The 26493-nt window shown below is 47.6% G+C and overlaps 1 protein-coding gene across 1 annotated transcript in view; it reads right to left on the bottom strand.

Moving 5' to 3' along the window:
- Window positions 1-26493, bottom strand: part of TENT4A (terminal nucleotidyltransferase 4A) — a 606146-nt gene that overhangs the window by 21357 nt on the left and 558296 nt on the right. Inside the window, exon 12 of the mRNA XM_078687633.1 lies at window positions 15496-15549. Within this exon, the coding sequence (XP_078543759.1) occupies window positions 15496-15549 (54 nt within the window). The remainder of the gene's footprint in view (window positions 1-15495; window positions 15550-26493) is intronic.

The raw sequence follows: 26493 nt of genomic DNA, 5'->3' as shown, positions 1-26493 counted from the left end.
AGGAGTAGCAAGCCTGGATGCACAACACGATCCACCGAGAGAAGGTCAGTTTGTGCACCGCCCGTCCCTTCTTAGCGCCCACGTAACCAACAAAGAGTTGGTCATCCACCCGGAACTGGCGTGTGCAATCCAGATAGAATGGAAGCGCACGTTTTGGGTCCAGACGGTGGAGCCTCTCATCCTCTTTCGAGGGATGCGGAGGCGGAAGAAGGTGGGCAAGGTGATGGACTGCCCGATGTGGAAGGCTGTGACTACCTTGGGCAGGAAAGAGCGTCTTGTCCGCAACACAACCTTGTCCGGATGGACAGAAAGGAAAGGTGGTTTTGAAGAAAGAGCCCTGAGCTCACTCACTCTCCTGGTAGAGGTGATGGCAACCAGGAAAGCAGTCTTAAGGGTAAGAAGACGGAAAGGACTGTTATGAAGTGGCTTGGAGGGAGCGCACATCGGGTAAGTGAGTACAAGGTTCAAGTCCCACTGAGGCATCACAAATGGAACAGGAGGGAACATGTGTGTGATGCCCTTCAGAAAAAGAGATACAATAGGGGGCTTGAACATAGAAGGTTGATCAGGCAGCCTTAGAAAGGCTGAAAGGGCAGAAAGGTAGCCCTTGAAAGTGTCCAGAGCAGAGCCCTGCTGGGCAAGAGAAAGAAGGAAGAGAAGAACCTCAGAAAGAGGGTCAGAGAGAGGATCCACAGCCTTTGCTGTGAACCATGCCACAAATTTGTTCCACCTGCAGGCGTATACCGACTTCGTGGAGGGACGCCTGGCTGCCAGAACAACAGTACAGACTTCAGGAGGCAAGTCAAATGGCCTCAACTGTCGCCGCTCAATCTCCAAGCATGGAGGTGGAGACTAGACAGGTTTGGGTGGAGGACCGTCCCCTGCTGCTGCGACAGAAGGTCCTCCTGAAGAGGCAGACGAACCGGGGGATCGACTGACATACTGAGTAGCTCAGGATACCAGTACCTTTGTGCCCAGTCCGGAGCCACAAGGATGACTTGGGCCCGGTCGCGTTTGATCTTCAGCACTCTGGGCAGAAGTGGTATAAGCGGAAAGGCGTATAACAGACCGCAACTCCACTCGCGATGAAAGGCGTCTCCGAGCGAGTGCCACCTTGGAAATTCCAACGCGCAGAACCGATGACATTGCGCGTTCTCTTCTGTGGCGAATAGATCTAACCAAGGCTCTCCCCACTGCAGAAAGAGACCTTGCGCCACGTCAGAGTTCAGACGCCATTCATGATCCATCATGCACCGGCGGCTGAGTTCGTCCGCCCTGGCGTTCAGAGAACCTGCCAGGTGTTGAACGACCAGGGTCACGCCCTGATGTCCCAACCACTGCCAAAGGCGCAGAGCCTCTTGGCAGAGGGTCCACGACCCCACCCCGCCCTGTTTGTTGCAGTACCACATGGCGGTGGTGTTGTCCGCGAACACCTGCACTACACTCCCCCGGACAGAGGGGAGGAATGCCTTCAGTGCTAGACGAATTGCCCGCAGCTCCAAAAGGTTGATATGGAGCTGGGACTCCGCCGGAGAGCAGAGGCCTCTGATCTCCGCCTCTCCCATGTGGCCTCCCCAGCCCAGGAGGGACGCGTCAGTCACCACCACGTGCTCCTATTGGGGAAGGGAGAGGGATCTGCCCCTGACCCAATCGCGGTCCCTGAGCCACCACTGCAGCGGTCTCGCAGTGCCCTCCGAGAGCAGGACATGGTCGGACAGGTTGCCCTGATGCTGGGCCCACTGAAACTTCAGGTCCCATTGCAGAGCCCGCATCCGCCACCGGGCGTGATGCACCAGAAGGATGCAGGAGGCCATCAGCCCCAGAAGCCGCAGCATCAACCTGACCGAGACCCGGGATAAAGGCTGAAAGAGTGGAATCAGAGCCTGAATATGCCGAACCCGCTGCTCGGGAGGATAAACCCGAAACTGCGCCGAGTCGAGAACCACTCCGATAAAGAGGAGCTTCTGAGAGGGGCACAGGTGTGACTTCGGCACATTGATGGAAAACCCCAGCTGGTGCAGGAGGTCTGCCGTCGTCTGGAGGTGGCTGACGACTGTCTGGGGCGTGCCCGCTTTCAACAACCAGTCGTCGAGGTAGGGAAAGACAAACCCCTAACCTGTGCAGATGAGCTGCGACCACCGCCATCACCTTCATGAACACCCGTGGGGTGCTGGTAAGGCCGAAGGGGAGCACGGTAAACTGAAAGTGCTCGTGGCCAACCACGAACCGCAGGTAGCGCTGGTGGGCCGGCAGGACGGGGATGTGGAAATAAGCGTCCTGCAAGTCCAACGCTACCATCCAGTATCCTGGGTCCAGGGCAGCTAAAACCTGAGCCAGTGCCAGCATTTTGAACTTCTCCTTCCTGAGGAAGCCGTTGACGTTCCGTAGATCCAAGATAGGGCGTAGGCCACCTTTGCCCTTCTTGGATACCAGAAAGTAGTGGGAGTAGCAACCACACCCTACTTCTGGCCCAGGAACGCGCTCCATGGCCCCCTTGGCCAAGAGGGATTTTAGTCTGCGGTGCGTGGCTGGCAGCACGTGTGGGGGCGCCCCTTCCATGGCCATGAAAGGAGCAAAAGGCACCCGTTTGCTGGCGCGGGCCGAGAGGCCCAAGGACCTGGCCGTAGCCCTGGAGTCCTTAAAGCGCTCAAGCGCATGGTCTGCCTTGTCGCCAAAAAGGCGACGGCCATCAAACGGCATGTCCATGAGGGTATTCTGGACATCGGCCGAGAAGTTGGCAGACCTCAACCAGGCGTGGCGACGAATCGCCACCGTATACCTGCCCAGTGAGTCGGTGGTATCCAGCCCACACCAATGGAATACCGTGCCGCATCCCGGCCTTCCACAAGGGTCTGGCCGAGTTTAGCCCGTACCTCCATCGGGCATTCTGGCAGCACGTCCGCGACCGTGTCCCACAGGGAGTGGGTGTAGCGGCCCAAGACGCATGCGGTATTGGAAGACTGCAGTCCCAGACTCAGGGAGGAGAATACCTTCTTGCCGTATTGCTCATACTTCTTGGATTCCCGATAGGGGGAGCCGTCGGGAATGCGGTCTGGGAATTGGAGGCCTGGATAACCAGACTCTCCTGGGTGGGGTGGGTAGACCGAAAGCAAGGTTCACCCGGAGCCGGGCGGTGGCATCTGGCCACGTTCCTATCCACAGGCTGCCCTGTGGCGGGCCTGGACCAAGTGCCCAAAAGAACGTCTGACAAGGCCTCATTAAACAGCAGCAGAGGCTCGGCCGAGCTTGACTGCGGTTTAAGGACCTCCGTGAGGAGGTTAGTCCTCAAGGCTGCGACGAGGAGCTCAAGGCCCAGGGCCTTGGCCGCCCTCATCAGCACCACGCTATAAGCAGCCCCCTCCTCCGTAGCCACTCTAGGAGGGGAGACAAAACCAGTGTCGGGCGAAGTGTCCAGACCACTGGCATCCCCAAGCTCTCCTGTCCAGTCCGCAGAAGACTGGCACTCACGTGCCAGAGGGTCCTCAGACCCCTCGCAATCCTCATCACCCACCGCCTGGTACTCCAGTTCAAAAAATGGGGTTGGGTCATAGAAATAAAAATTTCCCATCGGCGTCGAGAGTGGCGCCGCTCCGGCGCCGGACCCGAATCGAGGGTAGGACCAGGGACGATGTCGTCCTGGTACGGCGCCGGGGGCGACACCCGTGGGGCCGATGCCGGCGAGGTCGACCGGCGGCGACCCGGATCCGGAACCGGACCCAGAGGGGCCCTGCAGCGTTGGGACCAAAGTCACCGACGGCGTCTGGGCCGAAGCACCAGACTGCGCCAGGGCCAAAGCACCCGGCCCGCGTGGGGACCCAGTCGGAGCAGAGTGGCCCGAAGGCACCGCGGAGCCCGACTGAGGAGGGAGCGACCTCATGGCCATGAGGAAGTCTGTAATCTCCCCCGGCGTTGCGTCCTGTCCAGGGACCGGCGGGTGTGGAGCAGGTTGCGAGACCTGCGGCTCCAGCGGAGCTGCGTGGGTGGTGTCACCCGAACCCCAGGCTGCGTCGGGGGGAGTCAGAAGAGCGATGATGCCTCTTCGACTTCTTGTGCCTCTTACCGGAGGATTTAGAGCCCGAAGACCGATGACGACTCCCGCAACTGTGGTGGCTCCGGCCCCGCAACCGGTCCCTCGACCTCCTTTCGGACCGGGACCTCGAGCGGCACGGGACCGCTCCAGTCTAGCCTTAGATGTCAGGGACCGGCAGTCGGAGCAGGACTTGTCGTCGTGGTCCGGGCCTAAACAGTGCAGGCACCGGCGATGGAGGTCTGTAACCCGGGCATCCCTAACGGCACCGGCGGAGTCGAATAGACTTCGAAAATGGATCAAAAAGGATCTCAAAAGGTTAGTCAAAAAGTGACTAGGGTACAACTTTTTCCAGATCTGCGCTAGCTGGCGCGAAAAAAAGAACGGATTTCAGCACACGGAGTACTCCAACGACGTCATCACGGAGCCCACAACGCCGACGAACGCGGAGCCGCGGACGACGCCTACCGACGCGCATGGGTACTGCTACGTAAAAAATTTCTGGAACCAGTCGGACGCCTGGGGATATTCTAAGGTAAGGAATCTATCACTAATGTGTCTTTCAGATACATATTTATGTGTGAGCACCAGAACGATTTAAAAAATGGATGATATTCCTTTTTATGATGTTAATAAAATGTGATGTCATTCAAAGAAACCTTGTCTCCACACATACAATGCTTACTGAGTCCAATCCAGATCCAGTATTTACTAACTTCATTTGTGTAATACTTAGTCTAGTAATTAGTAGCCTTTGTTACCAGAGGACCTCTTCAGGCCTCACCAAGACCACTGTTTTACTAAACCACACTATTAGATTTCAGCAGCCAATTCCCTCACACAATAGAGAAGCTTATGTAAAGTGAACATTGCAAATGTTTTGCCCGCTGACTCTTGCCATCTTTTTGTTGCGGATATGATCCTTGAGCAAATTGTGCACCAAGCAAATGTTGAACAGCTTGATGTAGCATGTCTGCACACTGGTGGCTCATTCTAGAGAAGAAAACAAGTTACTTACCTGTAACTTTGGTTCCCCAGTATTGGTAACTTTCATAGATTCCCATGCTTTGTATCATTCCCCGTTGTCGGAATGGGAGCCTCGGTAGTATAAAAACCATAGAACCAAAAGAGAAACCTAGGCCTAGGCCTCATCTCATTTTGTATCCTATCACCCTCTTTTTGTAAAAAGAGACCAAACTTTTGCCAGGACCAATCAGAGCAGTCTCACCCTCTAGAACCTTCCTGAGAGAGCTCAGAGCCTCAGATTTTCGTAGCCGTTGTGCAAACCGCCACTATCTCTGTAAAAAGACTGAGCTTTCCCAGGGGAGGAGGGTGGGCGCATGGGAATCTATGAAAGTTACCAATACTGGGGAACCAAAGTTACAGGTAAGTAACTTGTTTTCTTGCCCCAGTATTGGAACTTTCATAGATTCCCATGCTTTGTATTAGAGTAGCTAGCAGTACATTACCCAAGAACACATTTTGTAAGTACATGGCATCACATAACCATATCAGTAATACATATAGCATAAGAAAACAAACAAAATGTGCTCACCAGGATGGAGGGATCATAGGGAAAGCTCACCTCTCAATGAAAAAGATTCCGCAGGACTGCCTGACCAACAGCCGCGTCGTCTCGTCCTGCAGACTCCAGGCAGTAGTGTTTAGTGAAGGTATGAGTACTGCTCCACGTTGCTGCCCTGCATATGTCCTTAATGGCGACTCCCGAGAAGAGAGCCACCGACGATGCCACAGACCTTGTGGAATGTGCACGGACTCTACTGTCCAGTGGCTTGCCCGCTTCCTGATGACAGAATTGAATCGCACTGGAGATCCAGCGGGAAATGCCACTCTTTGCCAAAGGAAATCCCTTCCGTGGTGCGCTGTAGGACACAAACAACTGGGTTGATTTCCGAAAGGGACGTGTGCGCTCCAAATAAAATTTTAAGCATCTCTGAACGTCCAAAGAATGTAGCGTGCGTTCAGCAGGCGTAGAAGGGTGTGGAAAGAAAGATCTCAAAATCAAAGGTTCATTCAAGTGGAACTCAGATGGCACCTTAGGGATAAACTTGGGATTGTTGCGAAGAATAAGACCCTCTCTTTTAAATTGCAGGAATGGATGCACTATGGAGAGGGCTTGAAGCTCACTCACTCTTCTCGCTGATGTTAGAGCCAAGAGGAGGGCAAGTTGGGATTGTTGCGAAGAATAAGACCCTCTCTTTTAAATTGCAGGAATGGATGCACTATGGAGAGGGCTTGAAGCTCACTCACTCTTCTCGCTGATGTTAGAGCCAAGAGGAGGGCAAGTTTCCAAGACAGGAACTTTAAATCTGCTTTGTGCACAGGCTCAAACGGAGCTTTCATGAGTTGAGCCAGGACAAGGTTGAGCTGCCAAACTGGCAGAGGCGGACGAACTGGCAGATACATCCGGAATAAACCCTTTAAGAATTGTTTAACGATCCTAAAGGACCATAAGGAAGGACCTGAAGAACTGTGTCGAAACCTTGATATGGCCGTTAGATGTACTTTTACTGATGAATGTGCCAAGCCAGACTTCGCCAGAGATAGTAAATACGGCAACAATTGATGAGGTTGGGATTTGTAAGGATGGAGACCTTGACGTTGACACCACAAGCAGAATCGTTTCCATTTTGCCTTGTAAGTCTTATTGGTACTTGGTGCTCTGGCCCGAGATAAAACCTCTCTGCATTCCTGGGAGAGTGTTAGATGACTGAACTCTCTGTGTTCAGGAGCCACGCCGTCAAGTGGAGCGATGTCGGGTCCGGATGGTAAACCTGCCCCTGACTCCTTGACAGGGACGGAATGGGTTGCAAGCGAATTGGAGGCGCTTGGGAGAGCCTCAGAAGCTCTGTGTACCAGAATTGTCTGGGCCATGCTGGAGCAATTAGAATCATTTTGCAGGGCTCTGCCTTCATCTTCCTGAGAACTCGAGGAATGAGGGGGATTGGAGGAAAAGCGTAAAAGAATGCGCTGTACCAAGCCATCGAAAGAGCGTTCCCCAGGGACCCCTGATGGTGAACTTTGCTTGCGTAAAACCGGCATTTGGCGTTCTCCGGAGAAGCAAAGAGGTCGATGGCTGGCGTCCCCCAAACAGAGAACACCCTGTCCAGAGTGGACTGATTCAATTCCCACTCGTGAGTCACTTCTGTCTGTCGACTCAAGGCATCCGCCTTGACATTGAGTGAGCCCGCCAGGTGTTCGGCTGTCAGAGTGATGTTGTGTAGAATCGCAAAATCCCAGATCCGTTGAGCCTCTGTGGACAGAGTTTGCGATCTGGTACCTCCTTGCTTGTTGACGTAGTGCATGGCCGTCGTATTACCAGTCCGGACCAGCACTGTATGGTTGCGAACTCTGGGAAGGAAAGCCTGCAAAGCCAACCGAATGGCCGTCAGCTCCAGGAAATTGATATGGCACTGGCGCTGTTCTTGACTCCAGTGTCCACTGACTTGAAGCTCTCGGAGCACTGCACCCCAGCCTTCTAACGAGGCGTCCGTTGCCATGATCATGGGTGAAGGTGAAATCCTGAATGTCAGACCTTGTGCGATATGGTCTTTTAGAAGCCACCATTCGCTCGCCTTTCTCATTGCCGATGTTACCAACACTTTGTTGTCGAATGACCCCTCTGTCTGGCGCCATTGCTGGTCTAGTTCTTCCTGCAGAGGACGCATTCGCAGCCTGCAATGCGGTACCAATGGTATGCAGGATGACATCGACCCGAGAAGGGATTTGTATTGGCGGACTGAAAGGCATTTCTTGTGGGACAGTTGCCGAGCTGATACCATCAACTTCAGTTGTCTTTCCTCCGAGGGGCGAGCCGTACAGTGCGTGGTGTCCAAAATGGCCCCCAGGAATCTGGCGGTTCTGGAGGGCAGCAGGACTGACTTGCGTTCGTTCAGCTGAAGGCCCAGGTGACGGAACAAATGGATGCAAGTTTAAACTGCTTGAGAAGTTTCCTCGAAGTCCAAGTAAGGGAAAACTTCCAGGGATTGCTTCCGAAGAAAAGCTGCTACTGGTGCTAACACCTTGGTGAACACTCTTGGTGCCGACCGCAGGCCAAACGGAGGCACCTTGAATTGGAAATGGCTCTTTCCCACTGTGAAGCGTAGGTATTGTCTGTGAGCTGTGTGTATCGGAATATGGAAATACGCATCTTCCAAATCCAAGGACGCCAAGTAGTCGCCTGGATTCAAGAGAGGAAGAATTTACTGGAGTGACCATCCTGAAAGAGAGCTTGACGAGATAGGTGTTGAGCTCCCTGAGGTCTAGAATGGGGCGCCAAGTCTCTGCCGTCTTCCGCACGAGGAAGAACCTCGAATAAAAACCTCTGCCCCTCAGAGAGAGGTACCGGTTCTATCGCTCCTTTGAGGAACAATTGATGGGCTTCGAGATGGAGTAGTCCCAGATGTCCCGTGCGGAGGGCGCCCGGAGCTCTTGTTGGAGGAAGATCTTGGAATTCCAACATGGCCAAAGGCAAAAATGGAACTGGTCCAACCAATTTTGTCCACAGATTGAGAAAGCAAGGAAACATGTGAATAAATCTGTTTCTGCTTTCCTCAGAGACTATGGTATGGGTTCCACTTGCGCTACAACATGCAAGACATCTATAGGAGAGATGGTGTGCATTTTACAGATGAGGGGAATAGAGTTTTCCTCTTGAATATAAGACTCTGCATTGGTACCTACTTGTAGGTACAAAAAACACTCACATAGCACAACAGCTCTTTTCAGAGCTATCCTACCTCTAAGCACTCTCTACAATATTGAGGACCCACTGGTCTGATGTTATCGATTTCCAGCTGTTCAGACAAAAGGATATCCTGCCCCCCACTGATCTGACTGGGAGGGGAGGAACAGTGGGTAGAGCCAGGAGGCCGCTATTGGCGCTTGGTGTTGTCACGGCCTTGACGGTTCTGCCGGCCTCGCGGCTGATGGCTAGAGAAAGACGCTGATTGCCCCTGTCACTGGTTGGAATACTGGGGTTTATAAGTCTGTGAAGGCTGAGAGGAATATCTTTGTTGGTTTCCTCTGTACGATGCAAATCCTCTGCCTCGTGCGCCCTTGAAGGGGACCTTGCGGTAGTTGAGGGACCCCAAGGATTTTGCAGTGTCCGTGTCCTTTTTGATATTCTGCAAGGTATCGTCCACATGCTTGCCAAACAGCATTTCCCCATCAAATGGGAGATCCAGGATCCTATTTTGGACCTCCTGACGAAACCAGGTGGCTCTTAACCAGCCCTGGCGCCTTAGCACTGCTGAGCCTGCCAAGGCTCGAAACGCCGTGGAAGCAATGTCCATTGCACAGTCGATAACTTCAGCGGAACACTTCTCCACTTCCATAAGCACCTTTTTGGCCTCCTCCCTTGTGGGATCTGGTAATAGTTCCACGAAGGGTTACAAGTCGCACCACATTTGGCGGTCGTATCGGCCTAGGATGGCAAGAGCGTTTGCCGCCCTAACAAGCAGGCTGGCCATGGATGAAAATCTCTTTCCAACGTTATCTAGACGCCTACCCTCCTTGTCCGGAGGCGTAGTCAAAGGTGTGGACGGATTCTTAGACTTTCTTTGGGCCGCCTGAGAAATTACTGAATCAGGCTTCGGCTGACCAAGAGAGCAAGCTGGACTGCCTTCTGGAGCTTTATACTTTTTCTCCAGTCTTGGGAGAACCGGAATAACTGTTGCGGATTTTGCATAATTTTCATTCCTTCCTCCCATACATACTCAATGATGGGAATAGACTTGACAGATCTCCGGTATTGTTCCTTAAAGTCATAAAGGAAACATTCCGATTCCTCTCTCGTAACAGGCAGCCCAAACCTCTTCGCTGCCCTTTCCATCAAGTGATGAAAACCCCCTATATCCACTGGAGGGGAGATGGAAGTGTCGCGACCAGCGGCGTCCGGATCTGCCAGCCCACTGTCGCCTTGGTCCAAGTCTGGGTCTTGTAACAGATCCATTAAGGGATCCACTGCCTCATCCGAAGAGGTATCCGGTTGGGCAGCAGGAACAGGGTCGGGATCTGGTGTGCTGACCCAGACCGAAGGTGTCACTGGTGGTGGTGAGCGGGGCACCACTGGAAAACCAACAGCTGGCTGCACTTGCGACTGCATCTGTGGTGAAGAATGCGCAGGCTGCCCAGAAGGTTCAGACGGAAACCGTCTACGATAATCCTGTAGCATCATTTGTAGATCAGAGATGAGCTCGGAGGGCATGGCCACCATGCCCTGTCCCAAACCAGGAGTGCGTCGGTCTTCCGGAACATATGGACGCACCTGAGGGCCACCAGCATGTTTGTTATACTCCTCCGTGTCCGTATCCTGCATCTTTACATTCAAGTCCGAGGGACTATAGGCAGGCCCATAATTGTCACCATCCTCAATCTCATCCTCGTCAGAATCGTCATCCAGAAGCATAGTTGGCAGATGTGAAGAAACTTTTCGCGGAGACGTCATCTCCGGCGTTATTTTCATCCTCTGAGGTGGAAAATGCATTTTTTGACCCGTCGACAGTCTAGTCGACGGAGCCGACGGCGCATCAGTCGTCGACGGAGCTGCCACAGGCATAGTCGACGGTACCATTGCCTTCGCCGACACAATTCTCGTCGTCGACAAAATCATCGTCGACGAACTCGTCGTCATCAACATTATCGTCGACGTTGAAGATGTCGTCGTCGTCGACGTAGTTTGTCGTCGTCGATGCCGTCGACAGCACTTTGCTCGTCGTCGACAAGGAAGACGTCGTCGTCGACGAGCTCGGGACCTTGAATGTCGACGTAGTCGTCGCCGCGGAGATCGCTACCGCCGACGAGCCCGTCGACGGAGCCAAAGAAACAGCGGGAACTTTAACAGAAGCAACTGTCGTCGACGTACCTGGTGTTTTCGTCGTCGACGGACGTTGTTTTTTCTCCGGCACAGATCCTGAAGTGACAGAAGAGTGTTTGTCACTTGCAACTTGCGCTTTTTGGACGGAGGAGAAGAGAGAGCAACCTCCTTTTTGTCCTTTAAGGCTGTAAGTCCTCCAGCAGCCTGTCCCTGCCTCTCCTTTTCACTGCCGTGAGGAGATTGAAGGGGACCAGCCCTCTCAGACCTGTCAGAGATCTTATGAGAGGCTTGGAGAGTGGGCTCAGATGTAGAAACACCAGGGGGAGACCTACCCCTCTTCCTTGATCTGTGAGATGAAGCCAAAGATGTGGAATCCTCCTCATCCGAAGAGAGCACCTCTGTGCGAGTCTTCAGCTTCTGAAGCCAGGTCAACAGCCGGCCTTCCCTGTCCCGAAGAGTCTTGCTCGAGAAGGTTCTACAGATCTTGCACTCTGTGGCCTTGTGGTCCGGATATAAGCAATAAATACACTTATCATGCTTATCTTCCACAAAAAGTCGTTTTTTCCCACAAGAGGCACAGGGCCTGAATAAGGCCTTCTTCTCCTTGTCAGACATGTCGAATTTTTGCAGAAAAATTTGAAGAAATAACCAGAAAGTAGTGAAAAACTGAGCAGAGCTCAGTGGAGACTCCCTAGCACAACGTGCGGTAGAAAAATCTGAGGCTCTGAGCTCTCTCAGGAAGGTTCTAGAGGGTGAGACTGCTCTGATTGGTCCTGGCAAAAGTTTGGTCTCTTTTTACAAAAAGAGGGTGAAAGGATACAAAATGAGATGAGGCCTAGGTTTCTCTTTTGTTTCTATGGTTTTTATACTACCGAGGCTCCCATTCCGACGACGGGGAATGATACAAAGCATGGGAATCTATGAAAGTTCCAATACTGGGGCAACTCCCTTGAACTCCCACTTCACTTGGAGTGTTAAAAAGATGTTGGGGCCTTAAACTACTTACGGATATATTGCACAAACCAACAGTAAAATCTTACTGTTCTACTCATACAATTTGGGCAACACCCCCATAGTTTTGTCTGGCGTGTCCAGAGATTGATTTCTGAATCTGAAGTGCATGCTGTATCTGAAAGATAGCTCTGCAGCATTACCAGGGGGTCAAACATACCTTGGCAGGTTATTCTGAATTCAGTATATTGCGTAAATTAGCCTGCAAGTTTCCAGGTATTTATACTCCAAGATAATCTAGAGGTTGACAAGTCTGATATTGTGCAAATGGTAGTTGCTGTTCAAGCAGTTAATTTCCTGAGAGAAATTAAAACCTAGAGATTGTTACACCAAGCTGTACATGTCTGAGAGCTCCATTGGTTACGCATGCAGCCCAAGAGCGTATACTGGGATAGACTCGTTTAAATCCTGCGGTTTGCCTTCCACATTAGGAATTAGTGAAAGATTGCATGGATCTTTCCCACTTTTTCATGAAGTTTAGAACCTTTATGTGGAAGATTTCTGTACATGAGCCCAGCCGGCACGATGGATTGCAGAACAATTTTAAGTCACTGCAAATGATACCCCCTGGAGCTTGTTTGTAAGAAGCTAAAAAAAACAATTAAAAGAACGAAGAGCAGTGAGTTACAGCGAACTGCTGGTTAAGACTGGGAGTACAGGTGCCCTCTACAATTCACTAGGAGAGCACTTCTCCAGTCAGGGGCCAACTAGCAGAAGTACACAAGCCCAACTGTAAAACAAACTATAATAAATGCATAGGTAGGGTTAAAACTGACACTTGATACAAGAACGTGGATGTCCATCTAATACAGTAAGATGCATGTGCATACAATGCGTAGGTCGTCTTAGTCTACCATGGGAAGACAGATGCCCTCCTTTGATGTTCAGTAGGAAGGTCTTAGTCTTACTGCTGTAGTAGCAGCAATCTCTACTACATCTGTTGTGAAAGACATTGCAAGGCTGCAGGATCAGTACTTTACCATCTGAATTTCTGCAACAAAGAGTCAACCATATCACAGATGCACTTTGTACTTGCCCAGGAAAGAAGCAATTATGTTGTTACTAGTGTCTACAGTGCTCATTTGAACCAAGACCTTTTCGCCAACTTATTTGTCTTAATACAACACAAAAGAGGTTCTGGAAAACTGACTAAAGTGGTGAAGTCAAATTAAGGGTTAGTATGCAACTTTAAATGGCTGTGCATAGATGCATGCGTTTCCCTGACCCATTACTTGACTTGCTATGCAGCTTTTCAGCTTGTTCCTTCAAATGCTTAATATAAGTTCTTGTCAAAGGAGTACCAACATAATCCACACTGTTAGTTCTTAAATAAGTTGACCCACTGTTTTTTTCAGACATTAGTACATAGATACACATGTTCCACACATTCGTCGTGCTTGTCACTTTCATTCTCGGTAAAAATATGGTTGATGTTTGGTCTCCAATATTACAAATGTATTTTAGTCCATGCACTACAACGGTGGATAGGACAGCAACCACATTTTGACATAGTACCTAGTAAGCCAACCCCCAAGGTAATTAGTCTTTCTAGAAGCGATTTAGGGAACTTGGGATAGTCTACCTCTGCATATTTACTTCATTTTTCAAATATGCTCACATTGTTTGAGGGACAGGTCAACAAGACATGGTACTAAGTTGGGGGTGTCAGTCTAGTTGACCAATCCATCACACTTGCTACATGCAGAGGAATGAGTTTGATTTAGTGCAGTGATGGGTTAAAAGTTAGTTAATGGTCTCCTGGTACCTACACAGTATTAGTCAAAGCAGAGACTTGTTTTCATTGGGATCGTGTGTAGAAAGACGACAAATGGGTCGAGGTAGGAGTAATCCACAAAAGCCGCAAAACTGGGATCCACACAAGACACCACCCGGTAATCTTACCAGGGTGTCTAGGTTTCAGAACTTGCTTGTTTGGTATGTTTCCCTACATGGTGGCAGAGACCAGGCCTAAATACCGGTGTTACTCACATTGCCAAAATGGGTTAATTTTCAGAGCAAACTCATAACGTGTGTGTAGCGTTTCAGGGCTTTCAGTATCACGGACGATAGGCCCAGCCACATATGTGGGTGCTGTGTTAATTAATTAATTAATTGTGGGTTTATATAGCGCTAGGAATCGACTCCCGGAGGAGTATCTCCACGCTTCGACCGCTGGGGAACCCGTCCTGGCTCACCCTGAGAGATGGTCCCTGATGGGTATCTCTAAGGTGCGACCAAGCATCCCCGGCGGTCTGGGGGGGCCGTTGTGAAGATGAGGCAAGCTGATGCCCAGAGTTGCCGAGTGTGGTTTCTGACTAGAGTAGGCACCGAGGAGAGAATTATCGAGTCCGCTGACCCTGGTCCACGACCCTGCCGCGTCGGGAATCGAACCCTGGTCCCGGGCCGTTCTCGGCTTACGGATCTGCCGCCTCTAACCAGTGAGCCACACTTCTCCACCAAGAGAAATTCCTTTACATTTTTTGCTTCCAAAATGCCCTGGGAATCACACTATTATGGATAACCTTAATTTCAGTATTGTACAAATGACCACTATTCTTAAACTCAATGTTTTCAGCACATTTCACAAATTTCCTTCACACCAGTTTTTAATTAGATTTTATCTTATAAATTCATGTGCATGTCTGGACACAATGAGAAATCATAAGCTCAGTCATTGGCTTTGAGTATTCCAGTTTTAAGGACAACCAACAAACACTACATATGCCTGCAAACAGAAGATTCTGACAAAAAGGTATACTGCGTTTCAAAATTGGACATTGGGACACAATTCCAGATGAAAAAATGGACGCCAATATTCCATATTTTGCCTACTTTTCAAAAAGTGTATAACTGTATTTTGCCATCATAGACTTCACACCCATTTCCACTACAAACTGCAGGCAGGTAAAAAAACAAAAATAGAATGGACTACAACTTAGAATAATTGAAAAAAGCTTGTTAAATTTTTTTAATTGCCTGCTCCTGAACGCTCTAAAATGTGTAGAGGTAAACTCTTGATTGAAGGCATTTTTACAATGGAAAAACAGACTTTTTGCCCATAGAAGAAACTACATATTTTGACCACTTCTAGGTACCTTTCAGAATGATTCCCAAATCCTGGGCACATATAATATGCCCAACAAGTGAGAACAAAACACAAATCTGACCCGTATACCTTTGGTGTTAATTTATGAAAGCCTAATCGTCAAGTGCTGCAAAAAAAAAAAAAAAAAGGCTCAGCATCGGCAGCTCCCAGCTGTTAATGCGCCACACATGCCTCACTGAGTTCCACCATTTGAAATATTTCAGATGTGCAAAATCACCATAGTACTCACTGCAGTAAGTAGCACAGAATAGCATGAGAAAGCTCTCCATTGGATCTGCAAACTCTAAATGTAAAGCCCTGTGTCATTCATTGCATTTGAAACCAAAAAGCTATTACAAATTTAACTTTTGCATATTTCCATCCTACTAGCTCACAGCAGCACATTTTTAATATGGTCAGCTGATTCAAGCAACAACAAACCTGTGAAAAATATAGCACACACTGGAATGAAGGACAACAGGATACTGCTATTAGAAGTGCGAGCTACTACAAAAAATCAAATGCGATACTAACCTGTCTGAAGGGAGGTTGGGGATCACCAACACTAGAAGATAATGGGATCCGGTCCTGGAATATTAGGAGAAAAAGGGCAGTGAGGATCAAACTTCATGCAGACTATTGCAAAGCTGTACAAAAAGTTAATTGCCCTTCACCCACCTTCGTTTGTACAGAAGAAACTTAATGTCAAAATACGGTAGGCCAAGTTAAACTTTATAGGAGATTAAAATAAATCCTAAGCGCAGCAGTTGCTGGCCAATCAATTTTCTTCCCAATAATAAGAATTAATACATGAGGGTAGTCAAGAGAATGTGGCAGGAAATGCCTGAGGAAGGAGACTGAAAGAACAAGTTACTTACATTCCATAACACATTATCTGGTAGACACTATCTAGCCACAGATTCTTTACCTTAGAATTATCCCCAGGTGTCACAGTGGATTTGGATTTTTTCTTCAGCAGTACCCCTGTGCGCTGGTAGGTGGTGTTACACAACTCCTACTTGGTGTCAACCCCTGCTGGAAGTGACGACACCCCCCCCCCCTTCCACCCACAACCAGTGCACTGACGTCAGTTACTCTTTGAAACTGGAGCCACGAAGTGCACGGCCTACTGATGTGGAAAACTAGGGCCCTGAAAGTTGAAAGCCCTATCCCTAGTAATATGTTCGCACAGCTAGGAGGATGGGTGGGTCCGTAAAGAATCGGTCGCTAGAAAGTCTCTACCAGATAAGGCGTTACCAAAGATAAATAGCTTGTTCCTTAAATAGATGCTTCTAGCAGCAGATTTCTCAACGTAGAAAAGATACACAAGCAATACCTCCCCAGAGGTGGGTGTGTAGACCAATTTCATACATGGAAGTCCTGCAGGACCAAACGGGCAAAGTGACCGTTCCTACAGACCTGAATGCCCAAGTAGTAGTGTTTGAAAAATGTGTGCAACGAAGCCCATGTTGTTGCAAGGCAGATGTCCAGGGTCCTTTCTTCACTCTGAAATACCCCACAAATCGCTGGTCATCCACCCGGAACTCTCGTGTGCCGTAAATGTAGAACTCAATGTTCTTTTAGGGTCCCGATAATGGAGTCAATCCTCTTCCTCGGAAGGATGAGGCGGATCGTAAAAAATAGGCAAAATGATGGTTTGGCCTACGTGAAAACGAGTGACCATTTTGGGAAGAAAGCCCTCTTACAAAGTCTGGGTAGATGTTCAGGTAAGGAGGCTCAGATGAGAAGACCTGAAGCTCACTGACCCAATGGGCAAATATTATCGCCAGCAGGAAGGCTGTCTTGATGGTAAGGAGCCTTGAGAGGACAGTTGTGAAAGCTTTAACGGAGAGCACATCTGGAACATCAGGACCAGACGAAGGTCCCACTGAGGCATAATAAAGGGAGAAGGAAATGCATGTCGCAAACTTTCAAAACCTATGTACAAAAGGATGTCATGTCCTTTAGGCAAGTCCTGTCATGTGTACCCCTTTTTCGATACATTGTCCCATCCACACAATAACGGCCCTGGAGAGTTGACCTTTTACCTAGTAGCTTGCTCATGTTTTAGTATTCTATCAATCCCTGTACCTGATGTACATAAACCTGTCCTCAGGCACTGCATAATTATTCTGTATAAAGGTCATCCCTTTTTTCCATCCTTGGCCAACAGGCCTGTAGCACATGATCGCATGTGTTTTAGAAAAACATTCATGATTGTTTTCAAAACATATCTATTCTAGAAGAAACCCTTGAGTGACCACTCTAGAATATAAGACCCTTATTTACCCCCTGCAAAGTAGAGGAGAACTCTACTCTACCTTGCAGGGTGTCATCCTCTGAGCAGAGATGGGGTCCTTCATTCTCTACCATCAGGTGAGGAGGTTGGTTCTTCCCTAGGGTATTCTTGGAGATATATATATTTACGAAGGGCGCATCATAGGAGTATGCAAGTGCTACTGTCGTTTCTGAACTGTGTATGTTCATCTTCCTAGCACTATGGTAGAAATGTATCCGTTTACTATGTTAGTACTTGCGATTCCTTTCAAATGCTTCCGTCTCCTGAGTGTCGCAGAAAATGTGGTTTTTCACAAGACTGACGCTAGACCAATAAAAAATTATTGAAATGTCCCAATAGCCACCCTGGGTATTTTCTGAGAATAAGTAAGCATGAGTGACTGAGCAAAATGTACTGTACTGTTTTCCACGATCCCGGAGGAATCAGGGTTGTCATGTTCAGAGGATGCCTAAAACTACCTACACCATTGTAAGATAAAGGGGGTGGTAGTGGCACTGTAGAGCTAGGTGGTCTAACGGCTGACATGCACTGTGGGGGGTCCGGAAGCAGTTTGGACACCAAGCCCTCAGTTTAGGTCATTCAAAACGTGCACGTCCTGGGGATTCCTAGGAAGTACACTGCACGGAGACTGGAAAAGGGAAGGTTGATCAGACAACCGCAGAAAAGCAGATATAGCAGGCATATCCCTAATGTTAAGAGCAGAGCCCTGCTGGGCAAGGTTAAGAACAAACAGGAGAACTTGAGAAAAGGGGAGCAGAAAGAGGGTCCGCTTGTTTCTCTGCACACCATGCCACACACTTGACCCAACGGCAGGGGCATACCTATTTTGGTGGAGGAACGCCTGGCTGCCAGAATAAAATTGCAGACTTCATGAGGAAGGGCGAAAGCAGTCAACTGTTGCCACGTAATATCCCTGCAGGAAGGAGGAAAGCTGACAGGATCTGGAGGAGAACACTGCTGCAAAAGATCTTCCCGAAGGGACAAATGGCCACGCTCAACAGCTGGGGATACAATAATCTCTATGCCTAATCAGGAGCCACACTGATGAATTGGGCTCAGTCGTTCCTGATCTTCATGAGAACTCTGGGCGAAAGTGTCAGAGCGAGGTTTGCCTTGGAAATGACAGCACACAGTGCTCTTGACATTGTGCGTTCTTGTCAGTGGTGACCAGATCGAGCCAAGGCAATCCCCACTGCTGAAAGCGATCTTGCACCACCTCTGGATGGAGACTCTTATTGTCATCTCCGATGCATCTGCAGTTGAGAGCCTCCAGATGTTGAACCACCAGGGATATGCCCTGCTGTTCCAGCCAAGTCCAAAGACACTGGGCCTCTTGACAAAGGTCCACAACACCAACCCGCCCTGCCTGTTGCAGTACCACATGGCGGTGGCTTCTGAACATTTGCACTAGCCTTCCCTGGATGAGGGGAAGAAGGCTATCAATGCCTACCAGATGACGTGAAACTCCAAAAGGTTGATGTGGAGTCTGAATTCTACCTGAGAATAGAGTCCTCTGATCTCCACCTCTCCCAGATGGTCGCCTCATCCCAGGAGTGACGCATACCACTACTGTCCGATCTGGTTGGGGCAGGGAGCTGGGTCTGCCGCTGACCCAATCACGGTTTATTAACCGCCACTGCAGATCTGTCGCAGTCCCTTCAGAGATCTGGACCATGTCTGAGAGATTCTCCTTATGCTGCGCCCATTGGAACTTCAGGTCCTACTGCAAAACCCACATATGCCAACAGGCATGGGTCAGCAACAGGATGCAGGAGACTATGTGGCCCAGCACCCTCCGAGTCAGTCTCATAGTAATCCAGGAGAGAGGCTGAAACATCCTTACTATGGCCTGAAAGGCCTGGTCTCATCATTTAGGAGCTCAAGCCCGAAATTGCACAGTGTCCAGAATAGATCTGATGAAAGGGAGCATCTGAGAGGGAGTTAGGTGTGAATTTGGCATGTTGATAGTAAACCCCGGTGAATAAAGACAGTCTGTCATAATCCGGAGACGACCGCAAGGAGCAAGACCATCTTCAACAGTCAGTCGTTGAGATAGGGGAAGCCTGGCACCCCTGAACTCTGCAGAAGAGCTGAAACACCACCATCACTATGGTGAACACCTGAGGGGTGCTGATGAGGCCAAAAGGGAGCAATGTGAACTGAAAGTGCTCGTGGCCCAACGTGAACTGCTGGTAACACGCGTAGGCAAGCATATCAGGAATATAGAAAAATGTGTGCTTCAAGTCCAATACTACTATCCAGTCTCCAGGTTCCTGGGAAGACAGGACCTGAGCAAGAGTGAGCATTTTGAACTTCTTGAGAAAGAAGTTGAGCGCACAGGTGGAGGATAGGACAAAGGTGGTCATCCTTCTTGGGCACCAGAAACTAGAGAGAACAACCACAACCCACTTCTGGTGCAGGCACTCTTTATTGCTCCTTCAGCCAAAACAGCTGTCCTTTGCTGGCAGAGAAGGGATAGGTGGGCATCATTTATAAATCATAAGTAGGTGGCATGGAGGAAGGAGTTGACTCAAAGGGGAGAAAGTAATTGCTTCAAACAATTTGCAAAACCCCCTGTTCGATGTTATGGACTTGCAGACTTCAAAAATGCAACATTTTTCTGCAGCTCCTTTTCAAGTACAATTTTATTATGGGGTTACGGTGGGTAATGTTTTATTTAGAAGTGTTAAATGTAGACTATTGATATTATATTTTTAATTTATTTTACTACATTTATAATGTAATATATTTTACCATTTCATTTGTCAATAAAGCCTTGCTTATCTTAGGGGTGAGTTGTTCGGATACTGGGCGGGTAGTGTCCTAGTGTTAAATTAAAAAAATGGAGTACATTTCTAGGGGTGTTTTGGGATAGTGCATTATGTAAAAATTACATTGCAATCTTAATAAACTTATTTTATATCTTTTGTAAAATGTCTATGTATTTTTGGGCTGTACAATGAAGTGTATATTATAGGTTAAAAGTTTTATTGGAGACCTGGGTGAGTAGTTTCATGTTGGCGAAATTTTCGCAACTTACTTTAGTGTTTTCTATGATCATGTTCCTAGTTTTCATTTAAATTAAAATGCACTAACTTTTTGTAGGCGTTCAAAAGTTTTCACCAAACAAATAAGTTTATTATATTTTTTTACACTTGGGTTTATAGTACATTTACTTTATTAAATATTTAGTGTTCTTGTTATTAGTTACTCTCCAACACTTTCTGGTTGATTCATTGAGTCCAGATTACTCACCTACAGAATCTTTCTGGTACTAGATAATTTCAGAAATAGCTCTTGCCCAATAGTATGTAGCACCACTGGACTCAATGGCAACCCACCTCTAGCCGTGACACAAATCTGCATAAAAGAGCCCCCTGCCTTATGTTTCTCAGACTGTTTTCAATCCTTCAGACTTTGAGCATCTGAAAAATTAAAATACTGACAATGAGCAAATTCTATCTCGGACCCCATTACCCAAAAAGTCCACATCACAGAACAAGAAAATAAGCGAGCAGAGAGGAATCTGTGGTTAGTGTGGGTAAGAGGGAAGGAAGGATGCAGATATGCCAACTGCCTGAGGATTACAATGAGCAAATAAATACATCTTCCACCATTTTAGCTTAACAAATCTAGGAAGAATCACTCAACCCACACAAGATGGCGTCCCCCAGAGTTCGGAACTGAGAAAAAGAATACTAGAAACAAAAAGAAGACTGCTACATATACCAATGCAAAAACACCCTGTAAAACGGGCAGACATCTTGAAATGGCACATTAATCATTAGCAACCCTTCAAGTTTGGAAGCAGACTCCTGGAAAAGTTGGGAACAAGCTCTTTAACAAGAAAAACTCTATATTCCCCACAACTCTAAATTAGCACTGATCAAAATTATTAGCAAAATCACTGCGTTCTATACTGACCAAGTATTCCTGCGTTAATCTGCGGAAGCGCCAGCATAGAATTCTCACAACCCCAGGAAGTACCTCCCAGTTTCAAAGAATGGACCACAGTGCCTTCTCTATTAAATACACCCCCCCCCCCCCAACTAGTTTCTAACAAAAAAACCCTCAATCCCCCAACTGGTTTCTATCAGCTTCTCCAGCAACGTATCTCATGAAGAAGTCTTCTAGATAACCGACAGATGCTGACTTGACCACGATTCACATCTATTCAACTCCCTTAGGATTTTAACATTCTCAGAGCAATCCTTGATCTCTATCCTTTTCTCGATCTTTATTATTTTCTAATGGCCAACATAAGTGGGCCTCTACCCAAAGCACTCCTTCTCCCCTTGTTGGGGAGGGATGGAGCATTTATGCCCTGGAGTCGGACCCCTCTGAGAGAGTCCACAGCGACAAGGTAGTCTCACACAGCAGAGGCCTGGGTTTATATCCCATTACCGCTGGGAGTACAGCAACGTACACCGTGACCAGCGCACTCAATGAAACTTTTGGACTATGCCCCCCTAGGCTGAAATTATAACCTTTCTGTATGTACTGCGGTGCACAAGCAACCTTTGGCCGTTGACCGGTGGAGCAGTCCAATGCAGCTATAGAGGAGTTTGGCTCTGGTTCACCCCTCAGCCGTCACCTATCCAGCTGGACGTCGGACACTGGTTTTCCTTGTCTTCCCGTTGTGCCCTCCAACACCCTCCCCCTCACTCCATTATTCTCCGTCTACCTCCCCTATTCCTTCCCTCTCTCACCAAATCTTCTCGCCTTGCCTATTCTTTTTCCGCATGTTTATGCTGTGCTTTTGTTCTCATGTAATTCCTGTAACTACGCCCCAGTAACTGATGTAACTTTGTAACCATGTTCTGAAACAATGTTTCTTCCTCATGTAAAGCGCTCTGATACCTCCGGGTCTAGCCAGGGCTATATAAAACTTTTCAAATAAAACTTATAAAAAAGTGTTCTTGAGAAAGCATTTGTTGCAGAGGAAAGGCCTTCAAAGCAAGTGTCCAGGATGGCCCCTGTAAAGGGACTAATCTGCATAGTACGAAGATGAGATTTCAGCTCATTAATGGAGAACCCATAGTGGATAAGAATGAAATAGTTGTTTGCAAGCAGTCTGAGAACTAGTGAGGTAAGTCAGTCTTTAGCAACATGTCATCAAGGTGCAGAAACACATTCTTCAACCACAACTTACCTAAACAAGACTTTTGGCGAGTAAACAGTCTTTTTGGGAGCCCAGGCTAAACAGAGAATCGCCTATTATTCTTGAGGACCTTTATACGCATGAGTGATGGTTTTGGAATGGAAACAGTCATGTTTGGGGCAGAGGCAGATGTCATATGGATCCCAACTTTAAACAAACTTCAAATAGGACAGCATGTGAAGCTTCACAAATTGGGAGTGACATGGTGACAAACGTTAAGCTTCCCTAATGATTTGTAAAAATAATTGTTAAACCTCAAATGGAGGAGTTCCAAATCTGGAAAAGGTGCTACAATAATAAAAAAAAAGAACAGATGTCAAAAAGGAGGGCAGCACCTTACATGGTTCCGTGTCATGACTAGGGATGGAATAGGGGCTGCACCCACCTGGAGCACCTAGATGCCCTTTGTCACAATTGGGTAGCAATAACAAAAGTTTCTAGATGCAATCCAGCACCTGAATGTAAATGTAAATGTAAATGTAGTTGAGCTTATATAGCGCACAGCTACCCGCAGTAGGTTTCCCGGCGCTTGCTTAGGGAACCCTTCCTGGTATTCCCCTGTGAGATAGCAGGGTATCCACAAGGTGAAAGTCAGGCATCCCGCCGCGAGGGGCCGTTGTGGAGATTAAGCAAGCTATTGCCCAGAGTCGCAGAGTGTGAACCCGTGAGTCGAGGAGGCACCGGGGCGAGAATTATCGAGTCCGTGGAATTTTTAGCCCAAGACCCGCCGAGGCGGGGAATTGAACCCTGGTCCAGGACCGATCTCATCTTCCGGGTCTGCTGCCTCTAACCCCTGAGCCACACTTCTCCTGAAGATTAACAATCTGCGGAAAAAGGTGTTATTTACCTACAATTCTACATTAAACATGGGTATTCTTGCTAAATCCATAAACAAAACAGGTCCCATTACTAGTGAAAATTCTGGACATTTTTGCAAACATTCTTTATCTTGGAGAAAAAAAAAAAGAATACATAAAGTAACTTTCTTGGGTGAAAACTATTTGGCTAAAAAGGCACATTTACGCACAAAAAAACAGAGTGAAAATGTACTGTCCAAGATGCTGTATGTTGACCATGCCCAATGACACTGCACCTTCAATCCCAATCATGAAGTGCAAGGTTAGGGAGGCAGTTTGTTTTAAGGAATTAGAATGATCACTACTAAAAAATTCCCACCCAAGTCACTGGAACAGGAAGGTATAAGGGACCTGTATGGATTCAAAGAACTAATATTGAATACATGAAAGTAACTGCATTTCGACTGTGGAATCTCTCATAGTCATAAACAGTAGTATAGAGTAGCTAAACATTTAACCCTAGATGAAGGACCGAAGGCATGGGCAGCTAAAAAAGAATGTCTTAGCAAATAGATAGTAACAAGGACTGACCCAATAGGGTATCTGTTCTAGAGTATTAGTAAATAAAATAATGCTTGGTTGTATGAACGAACGTTCAGGTCATTGGTCTGCAAATGGAACATTTCCTATTACAGCTGCCAATAGCAGCGTTCCTTCCCTCTAGTAAAATGTGCCTTATGCTTGCATGGTTAAGACCGATTAGCCTTCTGGTAACATGCATCATCACACAAGACTATTCATTTAGCTCTGTTTGCTTAGAGCACAGCTGGCCGGTTTAAATTGCATGATAAATAGAACACTGATGGGACTGCGATAACCTTATTCATATCCAGAAATTGAAACCGGTTTTGTAGTAACATATGTAGGGTGCAGTCTGCCAGGGGTATGTTCCAGAAAGAAAGTTCTGAGAAATGTCCAATTAAGATAAAAATCTGAATTGACTTTAGGACAAAAAGGGAAAGTACTTGAGGAGACAGTCACAATGAAAAAGCAGGTAAGGGTGATCTGAAAAGCTTCAAGCAGGCTCAACATCCGGGCAGTATTAATTCCCATGAGAAAATCTATCCATGCAAGATGTTCAAGATCAGTCTTGTGCACAAGTTCCAACAGAGGGCACGTTGACTTGAAGAGGGAAATATTGAGCTGGGATGGGGGCTGGAAATTGGCGAGGGATAATGTCTAAGTAATGGAAAAACCGGACTCAAGAATTCTAGGACATCCTCAATAACAGAGGGGAAGTGGTAGCCAGAATAATAAAGAATTATAAATCCAGATCAGAGAGGGTTTAGACCCGGGAGGCAGCTCAATGAGCTTACTTTCCAGGTAATAGGGGCAATCGATTTCGCGGAGGAAAAAGGGTTGCCACTGCCATCATTGCTATCGACGCCGCTAAGGCGTTCGACCAGGTCAACTGGGAGTATCTCTGGGCTGCCTTGACGAGGTTCGGGTTTCCATCTATTTTTATAGAGGGAGTTAAATCACTATATCTGAAACCTCAAGCAAAGGTTCTAGTTAATGGGGGGCTATCAGAATAGCTTGGTATCTCGAGAGGTACCAGGCAGGGGTGTCCCCTGTCCCCCTTATTGTTTAATATTTATATTAAGCCCTTCGTTTGTGCCCTTAGAACTAACAATATTATTTTACCTTTTAGAATCGCGGATTTAGAACTTGAAACCGCTTTATATGCGGATGACCTTCTCCTTTATACTTCCAATCACACTGATGCAATCCCACGGTTATTTGAACTTGCTGAGGAGTTTGGAAGTTTATCTGGCTATAAAATCAATAAAGAGAAAACTGATATAATGGGGTGGATTAATTCAACTGTCATACGGGGGGCCAGAGAAAGGATCAGGTATTTGGGAATTTACTTAACTCAAAAGTTGACTGACATCCCTAAGATTAGCTGGCAGAAGGTTGCAAAGGAAGTGTGTAAGTTATTGTTAAGGTGGGGTAACATGCCATTGAACATCTACTGGAGAGTCAATTTAGTGAAAATGACGATTCTCCCTAAAATAACTTTCCTCTTTAATACAATTCCGCTATTATTCAATAACAGGGATATTGCCAGCCTTCAAGGGAAGATAGGTTCCTTTATATGGGCCGCCAAAACACCCAGGATAGCTTGGAAGAAATTGAGGAGAGGTTAGAAGATAGGCGGTTTGGCTTTACCCGATTTATTTTTATACTGCCATGCCTTCCACTTTAAGAATTTTAGGATATTGGCCAATAAATTAGATTCTTCCTCACAGGCTCGCCTCTTTCAGGCAATGTTGCAGCATCAGCCACAGGGTCTAGAATTTTTTCTATTTAAATTCGGGGACTCCAAAATTTTCCCAAAAATCCGTCTTAAGATCTTGCTAGCAGCTCTTAAGAACTGGGGGGTATATTCGTAGAGTTTTGGGGATTCATACTACAATCTGCAGGCTCCAATCTGGGATTCCCTGGCACCCCAGAATGTCTTAGATCCATTGTCACAGCCACTTAAAGTGGCCGGTATTAAGACGTGGGGTGATCTTAGCCTAAACTCCCAGCTCATGAATTGGAAGTCCTTTACGAATTTAACTAATGGGACCTTAACCAGATTCAAGTTCTACCAGCTCTCTGCATGGTGGGCAAGACAGTCATGGGGGACTGGTGAGGACAGCTTGCCCATCGATTCCTTCTGCAGAAGGGGAGTTTGGAAACGGGAGGTCTCTTTCTGGTATAGGACATTTACTGGAGTAAAAGACAGCCTGGACTCTGAATTGGCAAATCTTTGGGGTAATGTTCTGACTGGAAGTTGTGAGGAGACAAGAGAATTTGGAGTGACTCTTTTTCCATGTCTCAGAGAGTAATTAAACCAGCAAATGTGAGGAGAAATCACCTTTTTACAGCTTATAGGGTGTATTGGACCCCGGCTAAACTATCTAGGGTAACAACGGATATATTCTATTGTCCTAGATGTAAATGCCCTGCAGCGGACGATCGACATATGTTTATGGACTGTCCACAGATCTCCAGGTATTGGGTGGCGGTATGTAGCTTTCTCGAGGAGGTCCTATCAAGGCTGATCGCTTGCTGTCCTAGACTGGTCTTTTTTGGGTTGCCACCGGGCTACAATTTGAATAGCTTTGAATCGCAATTTCTGTTCTATGTGATAGTCATTGCCAGGAGAGAAATCTGTAAAGGTTGGAAGTCGGAGGCCCCACCCAAATTTGCTGATTGTTTAAAAA

Source organism: Lissotriton helveticus, chromosome 4_1 (assembly GCF_964261635.1).
Source record: "Lissotriton helveticus chromosome 4_1, aLisHel1.1, whole genome shotgun sequence".
Classification (NCBI taxonomy): Eukaryota; Metazoa; Chordata; class Amphibia; order Caudata; family Salamandridae; genus Lissotriton; species Lissotriton helveticus.
Note: the sequence above shows the minus strand (reverse complement) of the source record. Positions and strands in the feature narration are given on the sequence as shown.